General features: G+C 40.2%; 1 protein-coding gene across 7 annotated transcripts in view; it reads right to left on the minus strand.

Moving 5' to 3' along the window:
• Positions 1–16,895, minus strand: part of rbms3 (RNA binding motif, single stranded interacting protein) — a 1,363,226-nt gene that overhangs the window by 617,203 nt on the left and 729,128 nt on the right. The window contains exon 1 of one of the 7 annotated variants that reach the window (XM_060824634.1): positions 10,966–11,678. The exons of the other annotated variants lie outside the window; for them this stretch is intronic. Coding sequence (XP_060680617.1) covers positions 10,966–11,040 — 75 coding nt within the window. The 5' untranslated portion in view covers positions 11,041–11,678. Of the gene's footprint in view, positions 1–10,965; positions 11,679–16,895 lie in introns of those variants that run through there. 7 annotated transcript variants of the gene reach the window in all.

The following is a 16,895-nucleotide window of genomic DNA, read 5'->3' on the forward strand; positions in this document are numbered from 1 at the left end:
ACAAAGTTAAAAATCACACAACACCAGGTTATAGTCCAACAGGTTTAATTGGAAGCACTAGCTTTCGGAGCGACGCTCCTTCATCTGAGCGTCTATCACCTGATGAAGGAGCGTCGCTCCGAAAGCTAATGTGCTTCCAATTAAACCAGTTGGACTCTAACCTGGTGTTGTGTGATTTTTAACTGTGTAAATGATGTTATTAAAAAATAGCGATTTCCATCCATGGGAAGGTTTTTGGAAATGTTCTTAGCTAAATCTGACAAAAAAAATGTAAACGATGCTCGAAACCAAATCAAACTTATTTCTTCCAGAGACCAAACAAATCTGGTCTGTTGTGGATTCTATTCGATCCAAGATTAAATCGGTCAGTAACCTCTTTAATAGCCGAGGGAATTTACTCCTAATTAGCTGACCCTTTTACACTGACTTAACTCTAAACTGGCCAACTCAAATTTGAAACTAAGAAGATCGATCCTAAAGTAATTGCTGTTTTGTTTGGAATTTTGTTATGCTCACCGTTAACCGTTCCAACAAGCTGATGGTGGGACCTTCTCATGGCGGCTGTCCTGGAGACAATGATGTTGAAGAAGTTTCAGAAGGCAGAATGAATATTAAGAGACCCAATATATAGCAAACATGGTGTCCATGAAATTGCTTAATAAAAAGGTATTGCTTACTAACACTGATAGGGCAAATTGTTGCCAAGGTTCCTCCATTGAGCAGCTAATTTTTCGCAGTATAGCCTCAGAAACCAATCTCTGCCATAAAAAAATAAAATTTTGTGCAAACTGGTGAGAATCCTTTCAAAGACTCATTTCCCAAGATCCGAACTGGTATTTCGAGACTACTTGACTGAAACTTTAGTGTATACACATGACTTTACTTTCAGACCAGAGATTAAGGTGATGCTCACAGGGTAACTGTGAAATTGGCGTACACACACACACACACACACACACACACACACACACACAATCTAAAGCAGGTCGCGATCTCAAACTGATAACTGTTGTATAGTAAGGCCACAATATAGCGTCACACAAACTGAGCTGATGATCTCGAGCAGGGATTAGCGGCATGGCATCTATGTCAGCACAATTTGTAAGCTTCAGTGATCTCAGCAACAAACATCACAATAACTTCTGAAAATTATTTATAAGTAGGCCAAAGTAGGCTTACCAACTAGGTTTCATGGATGATAGAACAAGGGAGTTGTAGTTTATTGATTAGGCACAGCAAAATTCTGAAGTTGTCCTTTATGTACTTAGTGTGTCATCGCATCTAGTGCATGGAGGAAATCTCCCCTCACGCTGAGATAAATCACTTCTAAACACAGCATACTGTCACTTGTGAATGTCTTGATTAAAAATAGCATTACAGCCCCTTCCCTCTGGAAAGAATTAGGGAGGGAATGAAAGAAAGAAAAAAAGGAGACTAAGGAATTTGAAACTAACATAAGTTTGTGCACTTGCATTTTATTTTAGTCAATCCATTGAGGCAAATATTCTGGAAAACAAAGGAAAGGAAGTGAAACAGGTCTTGAACCTTGAAAATATTACTGAAACCCATACAAATGGTGCTGAGGTTTGCTCTCTCTGACAGAAAAGCTGCAAATTGTTACCGACTCACCTGTTTTACTGGGTAATGAAGATCCCTGTGTTTTCTTGGAATCTACAAGAATGTGCTTCGCTGTTTACAGGAATGTCAGATTTATTTTTCTAGATCTTGAGCTACTGCCACCGAGCCCAGTCATTTTGTTCTGCTAACAGACTGGTTTCCTCTACTGTATATTTGCTGCTTGGAGGTCACATGAATACCACAGCACTGTTTATGTAGAGTTTTTAATTAAACTCAGCACGTTTTGGTCCTCCTAACCATATGGCATTTCTTGTGTTCACTGCTGTAGGCAAGTTTAAAAGTAAAGGGCAAGCATGATATGTCCCACCACTCAATGATATTCTATTCAATAAATCATCAACTAGGGAAGTTAATGGATCATCCAAACCTTGGATTGTCATCATTATTGGAGCTCAGAACCTAATTATGATGAATAGTTCCTCACACTTCACTTCTGCATTGACAACATTTATTCAGTAAAACTGCTTCACAACCAAATATATGAAAGACCCAATACATTTTCAGCAGAACCTGATGAGATTTCAGAATTTCACCACCAAATGTTTGTTCCTATATCATCATTAACTGGCAGGTCCACATTATAAAATAAATAGCAAGAAATAATTTGAGCATTTTACATTTACACCTGTAAAAAATACAGTAGTCAATGTTCATGTTTTTCCTTTTGAAACAGTTAGGTCATAGCTGCAATACAACACCACACAATTCACTTCGAAATGATGTAACATACTAACATGCCTCACGTGTCTCATAACTTTTCATTTGAACTCAATAAGGTATCTTATTTAACATATCACTTCTTGATTATTATCCATTATCTAGGTGCAACCTGCCAACATCCCCCCCCTCAGCCAAAACCACCATCTAACAATTGAACTGCATATTCAGTTCACTGTGAATAAAATGCACATGTGGCAGTCACTGCAATTCAAAATAATTCAACGTATGTATAGCCATAAGAGATTTTATGAATCCAATTCAATTTATTTACATTATTTCTTCCCCTCACTTCAGACGTCCATCGAGCAACCATTTCTCAACCATCACTCTTAATGATGAGCTTGGTGTGGCTGTGCACCATCTAGTTGTTCTTCAACAGTGCGGCTCAGATGGGGAAGAGGGCGTATCTGGCTTCATGAAAATAGACCTATGTTATGCCATACTGCAACACGATTCACCAGATCACTGTCGTACTGAGTGACTTGATTTAGAACATGTTACAAAATGCTTTCAACTTCATGAAGATCTTGGAGGTGCATTCTGCACTCATCCAGCCAACCCTTCTAGATCTGATACAGTGGAACTTTGCGCGTGGTGAGCTTATTGCATGGCTCTCCATGTTACATACTGTCAACCTACATGGGACAGGAAGTTGCGACTATGCTCCTCTTGATGATAGTGACAATCGAAAAATGCCAGAGTTCAGTGGAGCAACAAGAGGAATTCCTTCATATTTCCTTGTTTTGTTCCCCCCCAAAGTTACTTAAGTGAAAAATAAATTGAAATTGTACATTTCAATTAAATAGCCGTGCAAAACATTTTATGGTCAACAAACTATACCTCGGCATGGTAAGTCACACAATAGTAAATTCCAACTCGAATCCCACTGGAACTTTGACCAGATGTTTTCACCTTCTAGTTAGTCAGAGGGAAAAGCCTTCTGCGTGTGGGAAGTTTGTTCTCTCTACCGCATTTTACAATGATCTTTCTGGATATCTCTCTACTGCATTTTATAATGATCTTTCTGGATATCTCTCTACTGCATTTTATAATGATCTTTCTGGATATCTCGGCTAAAGTAACAGAATGCCTTTGGATTTGCAGAGAAGACTTGACAAGAATGCCAATCACTCAATTTATAAAATAGATGTGAGGTTCAATTTTGTTTAGGACATACATATGATAATTCTGGAAGGGATCTTTCACCCATTTTCGAAGCCATCTAATTTGCATTTTGTTGATTTGGCTGGATTCTCCCATCTATGAGTGGATAATCTATTCCATCAGTTTGAAATCCTAGATATTTATTGAGTACAGCGAAATGCAACAAAGTAAATGTACTCAGACTACAAAGAAGCCACATACAATCAGGTCACTAAAAACACTGAAGTATGAAAATTATGGAACTAAAGCACAGAGTTTGATGCATTTTGTTTTAATAAAGACAGAACAACGATGTTGTTGATTTGACAAGCAACATCATGAAAAGAATCAGTTTTCTATACCACTAATTAAAGTTTTATTTCAGAATTTACGATTGTAACCTTAGCCAAGATCTCCTAGTACTCTGATGAAGAGTCACTGGACTTGAAACATTATATAGTTACAGAGCAGACCCTTTGGTCCAACTCATCCATGCCCGGCAGATATCCTAAATTAGTCTCGCCCTATTTGCCAGTATTTAGCCTACATCCCTTTAAACCCTTCCCAATTCATACACATTAACTCTGTTCTCTTCCAGGATGCTGCCAGACCTGCTGAGTTTCCCCAGGAATTTCTGCTTTTGTTTCCGATCTCTAGCATTCTCACTTCTTTGTTTCATCTATCTCCTAATAATCCATCAAATTGAATACTAGAGTTTGAAAACACAGGGCTAACTGTGGCCCAATCTTCACATTTTATTTTGAAAGAGACATCCTTATCCTCATAACTTTATTTAAATAAATGATGATTTAAATTTTAAAAAGAAGTAGTTCCTGATCAGTCTCTGATTAGATATTTTGCTGAGGCACTGAAATATTATATAATCGCACCCTACATTGATGACCCCTGAGTTTTTATTGTTTTTATGTCTGGGAGCAGTTCCAGACTCGGCAATTTATCTTTGAACTTGCTGTTTACAGAACAACCCGATTTGTCTGTCGTAATGAAGCCCTCCTCACTGGTGAATAATTGAGAACTTCGCTCAACCTAAACAGCCTAGCACAGTGAGGTTTAAGCGTCTGACAGGTCCACTTAAATAATCTGTTCACAAAATGTGTCTTGCTGGTTGACATCAGATTTAACCTGCAAACAGTTTTGTCAGTATTGCTTGCTATGGCTCCAAAGGTGGTGTTATTACCACAGTGATCTTATCTAAGTCTACTTTCTCACCTGATGAAGAAGCAGTGTTTCGAAAGCTAGTGTCTCCAAATAATCCTGTTGGACTACAACCTGGTGTTGTTTAATGTTTAACTTTGTCCACCGCTAGTCCAAAACCAGCATCTCCAAATCTTTCTCACCCACAAGTTGTTCTTGGCAACATCATTTGAAAATATCATGTTAGTTTCCCCCTGTATGCTGCCTGCACAGCAGTTCTATCTGACCACCTACTTTCTCAATCCTTCAACTGTCTGAATTACCAGACTGCTTACCAATCATCCAGTACCACTTGAGCAGAAATTTAACCTCCAAAGAAATACTGGAAAAACTGAAGTCCTTAACTATGTTTTTCACCATGAACTATCCTTCTACTTGTTCACCTGGTGATTTTTTTTAATGACCCTGAGTACAGTTTTCAATCACATATTTGAACTATCACAAAAACACAGAAATAGATATAGACCATTCAGCCCCTTGTGCTTGTTTCACCATTCAATGAAATTATTGCTGATTTGTGGCTTAACTCCAAGCCATGGAAGTTGCCTACTTACATCTCCGTGGCATCACTTGACTCTCCCCTTCCTCAGTTCCAATGCTGGAGTACTCATCCATGCCTTGGACACCTATCAAGCTGATCCAACCATGCCAACACTTTCCTGGCCCATCTTCTATTCTTCTGGTAATTGAGGTCATCTAAAGCTCTGCTAGCCATGTCTGAACCCACTCAAAGTCCGGTTCTCTCCATGTTTGATGACAACCTGGCTCCCAGTCAAGCAATTCCTCGATTTTAAAATTCTCACCCTTGCTTTCAAATATCTCGGTAATCACCTCCAGCCCTACACCTCTTCAAAATGTCAGTACTTCCCCAATTTGGGTCTCTTGTGCAACTTCCAATATTAACTACTTCATCGCTGGCAGAGACGCCTTCAGCTGCCAAGACCCCAACGCCACAAGACTTTCTGCTTCTTTATCCCTCTCTCCTCCTTTAAATTGCTCCTCAAAAGTCTACCACTTTGATCAGGTCTTTTGGATAGCTGTCTTAACAGCTCCTTGCATAGCTCCATGTCAAGGTATGTGTAACTGCTCCTGCAAAACACCTCGGGACACATTAAAGGTACAATGGTGATGAAATCTACTTTTCTTAGGGAGTTGCAAAGCCTATTGGCTTAAACCAGGCAGGTTTTGCTGCAGGTAGTCTGACAGGAGGAAAGGTTAAAGGCCGCCACGTGTTACGATTTTCACATCCATTAAATTTTCTCCATTTCAGCTTCTTAAAAATTTCTCAACTAACCCCAAAACCAACTGATAATCAAATTTACTTGTCAGATGTGATTACATTTCTTGCAACTTTGTTCTCGGAGTTTCTCAAAATAGTGCCTGATGGAATGTGAAGCATTTCATCCTGAGGATGCAAACCAAAGAGGATATTGCAAGATATTTCTGTCCCTTCCTGACCCAAAAGATCATTCTGCCAATCTGTTCAAAGGACATGGTATGATTATAAACAAATTTCAATAAACAGAACTCTCAGAATTACTTCACAATAAAGAACAAGATACCAGACAAATTTAAAATCATATTGACATTGTCTTCTGACACAGGCCTATTTTAAAATTCTATGAATATTAGCCAGATTAGAAAGTGCCACCTTGTATGTTGAATATCTTATCTTATTAAATTTATCTTATTTTCTTTTTCCAATAAATTTTTTAAATTACAAATCCGCATACATCTAGAAACCAACTGACAAGCCATGTGCACGTCTGCAGCTTCCACCATTATTGTGTCAGGAAGGAAGGATCATTTTAAAGTAAATTTTGAAGTCACAAAACACCAAGTTTATTTGAAATCACAAGCCCCACAAAGTAAGTTTTAACACAAACTTGGAAGGAGGTAGGCAGTTTTCACACATATTGTTTGGAGGAAGAAAACCTTAAAACAAAATCCTAGATTATAACATTGATCAAGTGCCTTCTGCCTGTAGTAGGTGAATGATTGTCACTTTTTAAAAAAAACTATATTCACATTTTTAAATTGCTAAATATTCATGGTTCAAACCAGGTAAACCTTGTATAAATTTATAAATAAATAAATAAAAACTTTTTACCCTTCTTGTCTCAGCTTATTTTCCAAGCTGAAAAAAAAATTCAACATCACTGATTGTGGAGAATATTATGACCCACACTTTCCTCCCCTTCAAAACAGGAAATAGCAGCAGTATAAAATAATTTGTTTTGTTTTAAAACTTTACAATCAATTGCATTGCACGTGGAAATATTGCTGTTTTCCATTTTTCAATTTTCAATTTTAGGTGAGTTACTTATCCACAGATGGCAATAAGTAATTTGATTTTGAAAGCATTGGTCCTGAAGCTAATATGCTTATATTTTATTGTGATACTGAATATACTGTGTAAGATTGAGAGCATCTGTGTGTCTTGTCCAGCTCTGGCTGCACTCCAGGCTGCAGATGGCTAGAGAAGGCAGTTTGAAATTTGTACTTGCTTGATGAATTGCTCCCTCCATCTGACCCTGTTCCACACTCGGCACTAAACACAATCTGAATAACACAAGGCAGCAGAACCTTGTCAGGTTGGCTGGTATTTGGAATCCCTGCACCAAGATCCTTCTGTGAGACCAGATGGTGGAGCAAGGGATACATCAAATGTGGTGAAAAAAAAATCAGAGTGCAAAATGAACGGACAATGGGGGGTCTTCAGTGACTTGACACTACAGAAGTGGCACAGGTTATAAAATCAAATCATAGCCACACATACATTGACACTTCTTCCACATTAGCTTCAAATTAGATAGCACATCAGAGCAACAAGTGTTTTTGTTTAAAATTCTACTTACTTGGCACTACTGATTCACTAGCTTTTCAATATCAGTCTCCCAGCTTCAGTGGGCAACACAAGTCAAAATGTCAAATGGAAATGTATAGAAAATTCAGACAAACAAGAGCAAAGAAATCATATTTACAAGTTTAATGATAGCAGCAGCATTGTACCACCATATTACAGACACTCATCTTGACTTTGGAATGGCTTAAAATGTTCAAAAATGGTCTAAATTCATGATCGTGTGCCATGTCTGGTTTCCAATAAAAACTGAAAATCCAACAAAATGGCAACAAGTCTGTCAGTAATGTGGATAGGTTAATGATAGAGTGTGGACCATTAGCACTCTATAGGATGTTCTTCCAGCATTTTATTTCAGGCTTTCAACATTTGTATTTCTTTTCTGATTTTAAGTGCATCTCAAACAGTGCTCTACATTTGAACTTGTCAAGTTCAGGACCATAAGTTTTCTAAGTTCCGGCCAGATAATGTATCTGATCTCTATTTATAAATAACTTAAAATCTTGAAAATTAGGGATCTCCCTTTACAAAACAAGTCAGGAATTTGCTCAGCTTGGGGACATCAAAGAGCCTGAGTCAACACTACCACACCCCCTGTCCTTTCAGAATTGGCCTCGGTCACTCCCCTCAGTTTGCTTGAACAAGTCAATTCAGAGCAGTACTATCTTCCAGTAAAAATCGACCTGGAATAATAACTAGCAAGGAAATCAACTGCATTTATTTACTTAGCAAAACAACACCATAATTGTAATGCATCTATACCATTTTAGGACGTATTTAGTTTTTCCAAAACACGACTCAGGAGAGTACACAGGAAGCTGTTTAATGTTCCAAAGGAATCTGTTGGAACATTTTGCTAAAAGACCAAATCAGGAACCGAGAGCCCTAATGACTTTGGAACGGTGTTCTCATTCTAAAATTAGTTTGTACATTGGCCTATATTAATATGAGAGTATTATGACACTGGCTTTATTACAGAATATCAATAATAAAGACCACTTGACTAGCAAGGGTTGCAAATTGGAGACTTTTTTCCCTTGGAGTACCATGCCCAAATCGAAAACATAAAGCATCCCACTGGTTTATGGAAATCAATGTGGTCCCAAGAAAAATCACCAAAACTCTCCTTCATCTGTTTAACTGTTATCAGGCAATAATAAAAGTGTTCTGTGACTGGTTCAGTTTTATACATGTTGCAAAATGGCCGAACCTACTGTCCTTCTAGAAACACCAGCTAACATTGCACGGGTACTCCTCAAAGCAAAAATAACAGTGTTACCAACTGACATCAAATTCCATGTGCCAATGTTAGGCCACAACAAATCACTGGACATCAAATCGCAGATCAACATTATTGTAGAGAACATACATTGCATGCTGAATTGCTTTGCTACTGTACACAAGCTGAATCACAGAACTAGAACATTACAGCGCAGGCATGCAACGTACAAAACCAACATAACTGGAAGCACCATGGGAAGGCAAGGAGAAATCTGTAACTCTACCTTCTTTCAAACTAACCTTATAAAATTATTTTTAAAAGCAGAGTCATGGATATTGCAACCATCCTGCATAAGGAAAGAGTGCAGGTTTCAAAATAAATCGTGATCAACAATGTCCATTTCATTCATTATTGAACATTAGATGCTCATTTAAAAATCTGCTTAGTGTTTTCAAAACATTCATGCTGGTGTCCAAAGTAATATTTTAGGTATTAATAAATCATAGTTTTCAAATGCATGCATCCAATTGACATCCATTCCACAGATGAAATGTATTACAGAAATCTGCCACTTGTCCACATTTGGTGCGTTTAATACAAATGCAAAGAGATTCTCAATGCTCTTGACCTCTAAAAGCAAGCTCACATACAATTTAAACTATGCTGTCTAAACTGTGCTGCACAACTGCTCTCTCAGGTTTTTACCTTGTCAGTAGCATTCAGTCAAAACAAGCTGAAGCAAAATTCCATGCCTTTGCTTTCAAGGACTGGAGTAAAATATAAAGAAAAGCTCCTTTAATTCGATTACAGAATTTAATCAAGGCATAACCATTGCCTGAAAGAGCAGAATTTACCATTTAAGTAACTAAACCATGCCCACCAAATATGTTTTCAAAAGGCAAAACTAAGAATGGGGAGCTGATGGCATGTAGTTTAAAATTAACATCCCACATATCAAAGGCTTCCCAGTCACTAATCACCAAAAATGGTGAAACAATGACAAAATGTAACTGTAATTTACTGCTGCCAGTCAGATCTTAGAGGAATAATTTATTTTAAAAAGCCGCCTGCATTCAAACTGCTCAAGTAAGAGTCTCCCTACCCCTATTAGGAGGGCTGGGAAAGAAGGATCCCAAAATCCAGACCAAGCCCTGCTACAATTGCAGTTGAACTGGGACCTCAGCTGGTATTATTAAAATGGCCCAGGAACTGATGACTAGCTTTCCAGTTCATAAAAACCAGATGTTTTCCTTCCACCCTGTTAGCATGCGTTCTCTTTTACTTTGTGGACTGTGGCGCATGTGTTTTTTTTTGCTTGTTTTTTAAAAAAAACACAATAAAACATTGTTGTGTTTTTTCCATAACAAAATCTATGATAAACAGGATTGAAACAGAGCACAGTTGAGGGTTATATTCAATTCGGGCTTTAACAACACAGGACTGCAGGCACTGGAGCAGCCAACAGGGTGGAGGCTGAACGCTCACAGAGATCACATTCTCTGGAAATCGACCTTGAAGGGGAAAAAAAAACCTTGTAAAATGCTGTATAATAGCGAGGGAAATAAAACCAGCTGGATTGTACAATGAGTGAAGCCAGACAGACTTTTCAAAAGCAGTATGTAATACGTACTGTCTAAAAGAGTTGCCACTGGCAACAGGGAAGTAAATGCATTAAAATTATAAATCAAATCAGTGTCACCAGCTGCGGTCAAATTTGTTGCAAAAAAACAGGGGGGGTGGGGGAAAACAAACGTCCAGGCCTTCCCGGCAGCTGAACTAACAGGTAAATGACATGTCACCCGAGGAATCAAGCAGCACTTGCCCAGGACAGTTCAGGGAGGGATTAAAAAAAAAGGCAAACAATTTATTTTCAAAATCAATGCAAGTGAAATCTATCTTTCAGAAGGAGGGCAATTAATTACCATCATTCAAAAAAAAAGTGTTAATCCTATAAACAGGTAAATCTACAACAACGGCGCTTTCTCTTTTAAGTCCCTATTTAGACTAATAGTTCTGCCTGCAGGACGCTTCGTCCGAGAGGTTCAAAAAGAACATAATTCACCAATACTCCGTAGGTGACTTGTCATTTATCATTGAATAAGTGTAGAGAATATGTATATAATACTGAGAAAATCCAGAGAGAGAGATTACTTGCATACAGTACCTTTGTGTGGAGGTAATGAGGATAATAGTAAGTGTACTGAGGGTACATTGGCTGCTGTTCCAAACGTTTGCCCATGTAGATAGAATCTTTATCTCCGATGCAGGGAACTCGCTGACAGCGTGTAGTGCCCCAGGCCCTTCTTCCTCTTAAACCACTATTCCTGACAGTGTCAATGACTGATGAGGCTTTCGGGACTTCTCTTGCGTTCTGCTGCTTGCCAGTTTAAATACAGCCGAAGAGATTTTTTTTTCCTTTGGATTCAGAGTTCTGCCGGAGCTTGTCCGTCCTTTATATATGTATAATCTATATATATATATATATACAAAAGTATACAATCCTTGCTATTTGATAAAAGTGTGATTGCCAAAATGTCAGTTGGTAAGTGCCCTCAGCAACTCCAATTACTTTGAAGGATAAGGAAGATAATAAAGCAGGCTTAAAAATCTCTGCAGTCCCGGTTTCCTCTTTAAGCTCTGTGTGTTTGCACCAGCCTTCCAGCCTTGTTGCTGTTATCTCCTTCACAGAGTGACATGGTGTTTAGGGCTTGTCTTGTCTTTCATTCAACCTCCTCCTCTCCTCCTCCCTCCTTCTTCTTGTCGCTGGTGTGGGTGGGGCTTAGGGAGCCTCTCCCTCGAGAAAGAGACGCAGTCCAGAAGGCTGCAGTATTTCCTTCAAGAAATAGCCTGCATTCAGTCTGATGCAGGCAGGAGTCCAATCCACACTGCCATCTCAGTTGAATGCTAAGTACTTTTCGAGCGGGCTAATCGGAACCAGAATAATGAGGTTCACACAGGCAGCGGAGACACTCCTCCCCAAAACAAAAAAAAAGTTTCACCTTTTGGGAATGAATACATTTCTGACGAGTTATACAATTGCTTTATTTCGAGTGAGTTGTTCTGGTTAGAATAAAGCAACCCGATCTTTGTTTCCCATGACTGTAACCTTCTCTCGAACAAACCGGCAAAAGAACACAATAAAATACAGCCGATGATGAAGTTGAGAATTTTGATTGTCGAGAAAAGTGACTTTTGTTTGAAGGAAAAAGCCTTCCAGTTCAGTATAACTCCATTGTCCTGGATGTATATTCAGTCTGAGTTTAAAATGGACGTTAAAATGCTCCCCTAACACGAGAAATGTTTTAACAAAGAGCGATCAGAAATGGATGTAGAATAAGTTTCGTTTCTGTTCAGTGCAGTGAAATTAAAAGGCAGAATCGTCATCATGGAAAAGTACCTTGGCAAACTTGATTCAATTGTTTATAAACACATCGCGGGATGTCGTAAATCCCTTTTTAAAATATAAAATCTTGTCAGTGGGTCACCTGTGTGCAACATAGTAGGACAGAGCTCCAGATTTTTATCTTCTTAACATCCATTTTTCACAAAGTGCATGCTGCAAGTGTTAAAGCTTGGCTTTTTAATGTTTGAACCCGCTTAGTGGCAGTGATAACAGATCGGAATTGTGCATGTAACACCCACCCACGTTCCGGCCCGCCCTATTCCACATGGAAGTCCAAATCTTAATGGAATGAAAAGCCATTCCAGGCAACCAAGTAGTTGAGGATGGATTTGAAGACCAGGCAGCCCAGCTAATTCTTTTAAGGATCTAGAAGGAATAGCCCCCATCTACAGCAACAAAACTGAGGTCGAAAGGGTGGAGAGCATCAAGTTGCTCAGAGTGACGATAACCAACCACCTGTCCGGGACTTCCCACATAGATGCATCGGTCAGGATGGCACAACAATGCCTCTTCTCCCTCAGGCGGCTCAGGAAATTTGGCATGCCCATAAGGACTCTCACCAACTTCTACAGATGCACCATTGTCCGGGTACATAATGGCCTGGTATGGCAACTGCTCTGCCCAGGACCATAGGAAATGACAGAAGGTGGTGTGCACAGCCCAGTACATCACAGAAGCCAACCTCCCATCCATAGACTCCATTTACACAGCTTGCTGCAATGGAAAGGCTGCCAACACCATCAAATACCCTTCGGCGCCTGTCGATGATCTCCTACAGACCATAGAGCCACTCGCAAGGACACAAGCTGAGAAATCAGGAGTTGCCCCCTCAGGAGGTAGATAAACAGGTCAGAACACACGCACCAGTAGGATTAGGGACAGCTTCTTCCCAGCCAGTATTAGACTATTGAACAAGCTCTCAAGCCTTGAATAATGCTGATGTTGCTAATGTTGATCTCCCTTGTACACCCTGTGCAATGTTACCTATACGCCTAGATCTAAATCTTTTATTCTGTGCGTCCTTCCTTACTATGATCTGCCTGTACTGCTCATAAACAAAGCCTTTCAGTGTACTTCAATACACATGACAATAAATAAATCAATCAGTTTCCTTCCTTGCAAACTACCATGTGGCTTTCACGTTCAATGTGATTGGAGGGTGCTCCTGGCTGCAGAAATGTAAAAAGAAACTTGATCAACTGGCCTAATTTTCAGACCACAGAGCCACTCACAAGGACACAAGCTGAGAAATCAGGGATTGCCTCTTAAGGAGGATGAGCAAATATGAGGCAGCTATCCATCCAGTTTCTTTTCCATCAGAGAGCACATCAAGATTAAAGTGGTATTTTCCATAAGACCATAGGAGTGGAAGTAAGGCCATTCAGTCCATTGAGATGACTCCGCCATTCAATCATAGCTGATGGGCCTTTTAATGCTACTTACCGCACCCTCCCCGTATCCCTTAATTCCTTGCAAGATAAGATTCTCTCCTGTTACTTTCCTCCACCCCCAGTTTCATGTTGCAGAGTGGCAGGCTGTATTGGATAAAGACAACCCTCAACCAAATGGTCTACATGTTAGACATGCGTGTTGTCCAGGGAGCGTACAATCTGCTTTGCCTATCTTTGGCTGGTTTCTCTGAAACAGCCAATTGTTTGAATAATAACCTGTGTTGCTGTCCCTTATAATCAATAATGTAGGCAAACGAATAGTAATGGCTTGCATCAATGAAAACACTGTCATGCAGCTTTCAGAATACTTCTCGTTTTAGAAGTAACCTTAAAGCTACAGCACTGTTTACATGTTCAGGATTTCAGGAGTCAAAGGGCACTGTGCACACTGCCCTCAGACAGAATGCCTGTTAAAAGGATTCTGAACCTTGACATGAGTTATGGTACCTTCAAAAGCAAAACACTGTCAAAAACTCGATATGTTCCTTGAATATCAATAATGCTAAACATTTCAGACAAACAGAAAGAGGTGCAAATCTGAATGAAATAAACATGCATCATCATGGAAGTGCACAGAAGGCGAAATAGTGCAATGGCTTTCCAACTTACAGGACAAAGTCTGGTGTCAGGTTGTGTCTGAAATGCAGTGAGACCCCAATGGCTGGCAGGCAATCTGCCCTCAAGTGTTGAATAAGCGTCCAATATTTCCACAGTTATTTGCCCCAATATTGTGTTAAAAAATATAAGCCAGTTCAATAAAGAGTTCAAAAACATTCAGATGCAAAACAGTAAAAGAGAAACCACTATTCAAGTTTCTGTAAGAGAATACAAAAGGAGCTGAGGTGGACTATGATTGATAACTCACAAACAATGAAGCCATAGTCAACACACGAAGAAAAATGTAGGTCATATCCTGCATAGCTAGATCACTGCCATCCATTTAGATCACATAACAATAACCATAACAACTGATGTAAATATTCATCTAAATAAGAACTTATTCATCAACAGGTTGTGAGGTGGTTACAGCCACTTCCTTGTTGCTTCCTCACAATTCTGTCTCTTCTCAATTACAATGTCCTCTCTATCAAACACAAAAATGTGTCATGGAGAGAATATACTTGCACAAAACAGTTATGATTAAACATAATGCTGGTAGAAAGATTGGAGAATTTGGGATTATTTACATTGCAGAAGAGAATGTTGAGAAGCAATTTGACAGAGACATACAAAATCATGAGGGATTTTGTACACCTCCAAGATAAGGAGAAACCATCCCCACTGTTGGGAGGATCAAGGATGAGAGGGCAGAGATTTAAGGTAACTGACGCAGGGAAAGCCTTTCCTAATACAGATAATAGTTTAGACCTGGAGACTGCCTGAGAGTATGGTGGGGGACAGGTTCAGTCAAGACCGAATTCTGTTATTATTGGGGAAGGAAGAATGTGCAGGGCTAGAGGTAGGAGGTGGAGAGAGTGGCATGTGGCGCATTCCTCCGTCAGAGAGGAAGCAGGCAAACTGAGGGCCAAATGGCCTCTTTCTGTGTTTTAAGACTTGTGTAATTCTGTGAAACCTTTGTTTTATTGGTTGCTGTTTCATGGATCTTGTGACCCTCATGAGGAGAAATGTTTTTGAACCCTCTGCTCCAAATCTGACGACTTTTGATGGACACCCTACATTGTGTGACTTCATCCAGTTTCTAATCTTTCCTTCAATCTGGTTTCTTCTGTCCATCCACCTATGTGTGTTTGTCAGGCTTACGAAATAAAACAAGTGTTGAACCAAGAGTGAACATCAGGTTTATCAGGTGAAGTAGGGTTAGAGGGAAGTGAATAAATGAACAGGCTCAGTCCTTATACTTTTTACCTTATTTTAATATTGCCAATCAATCTCCTTTGCTGTGGCAAACACAGGGTCAACGTCAAGAGGCAAGGGGGAAGCAGGAGAAGGATAGAGTACAACACAGAGGAAAGGAGTGAAAAGGAACGAGAAGTAAGGGAAGGTTGAGGCAGAGGGAAGGGGAAAGGAAGCTGAAGGGGCAGTGACTAGGCAGTGAAGACGTAGGGAGGGGAAGGAAAGGGTAGGTGGGGAGAAGGCAGAAAGGGAAGGCAAATGAAAATGGGGAAGGAAGTGGGAGGGAGGAAGGAAGTGGGAAGGCATGAGGCAAGGAAGAATGACCAGGAGGTGGGGGAGACAGAGGGGATGGAGGTGTGAAGGGCAGAGTGGGGGGAGAGGGATGGCAGTGATTGGGGAACAGTGGAGAGGAAGGATTGAGGGAGACGCATTAGAGAAGTGGGGTGGGGGGGGGGTAAAGAGTGAGGTAGAGGGAATTGGAGGAGGGAGGTTGGGGAAGAGGGAAGGAAATGTTAGGGAGGGGAGGTAAATGTTGGGGAGGGGAGGGGTGGGGGAAATAAAAAAAGGAACAAGAAACAGGTTGAGGGCAGAAAAGCGCAGGGAAGGAGGGAGAACAAATGAAGGAGAAAAGGGGAAGTGCAAAGGTGGCAGGAGAGGAAGGAGAGTGGGGGTGTTGGAGGTTAAGTGGTGTGTGGTGATCAAACAAGAGGGGATGATGACAGGAGTGAGAGAATAGGGCTCGGACTGACAGAGGTTGACAGAAAAAAGAGAGGGGGTTTGTTCAAGGAAGAGAGGAAGGGAATGTTGGGAATGAGTGTGGGCTTTGGAGGAAGAGGGAGTTGGGTGTAGAGGGAGGGTGTTGGGGAAGGAGGAGAGTTTGGGATTGGATGGTGGTTGAGGAGAGAGAGAAAGTGTGAGGAGAAGATAAACAAGGTAAAGATGCTCAGAGGGACAAGACAGCAAAGGAATTCTCTTCCCTGAGTGGCTTTGTGGGTGAGGTCAACATGAGTTCCAGCAGAACCCAGTTGAACAGCTCTTGGCAGGCCGTAGACATGCTGTGGGGCTAGGGATGGTAATAAGGAGGGTAGAAATTAAAGGTGGCATTGGGGCGATAGTAGAATATGCAGCCTCTGTTTTGAAACTTTTTTTTGGAATCTTTTTTTCCCAATGTTTTGGAAACCTAATTGAATTTGCTCCTTCCCTTCCCTCTATTTATACCAACATGCCCACCACTCGGGCCTGGGGCTGCTTCACAGCAGCACCAAATGGCCAAAAGCTGCAATTACAGCACGCTCTGCACTGACTGCAGCTGCAGCCAAAAAGATGTACACACACAGGGTTAAAGAGTCACTGCTTTCCAGGGAAATATATCCAATCTAATACAGA

Source organism: Hemiscyllium ocellatum, chromosome 5 (genome assembly GCF_020745735.1).
Source record: "Hemiscyllium ocellatum isolate sHemOce1 chromosome 5, sHemOce1.pat.X.cur, whole genome shotgun sequence".
Classification (NCBI taxonomy): Eukaryota; Metazoa; Chordata; class Chondrichthyes; order Orectolobiformes; family Hemiscylliidae; genus Hemiscyllium; species Hemiscyllium ocellatum.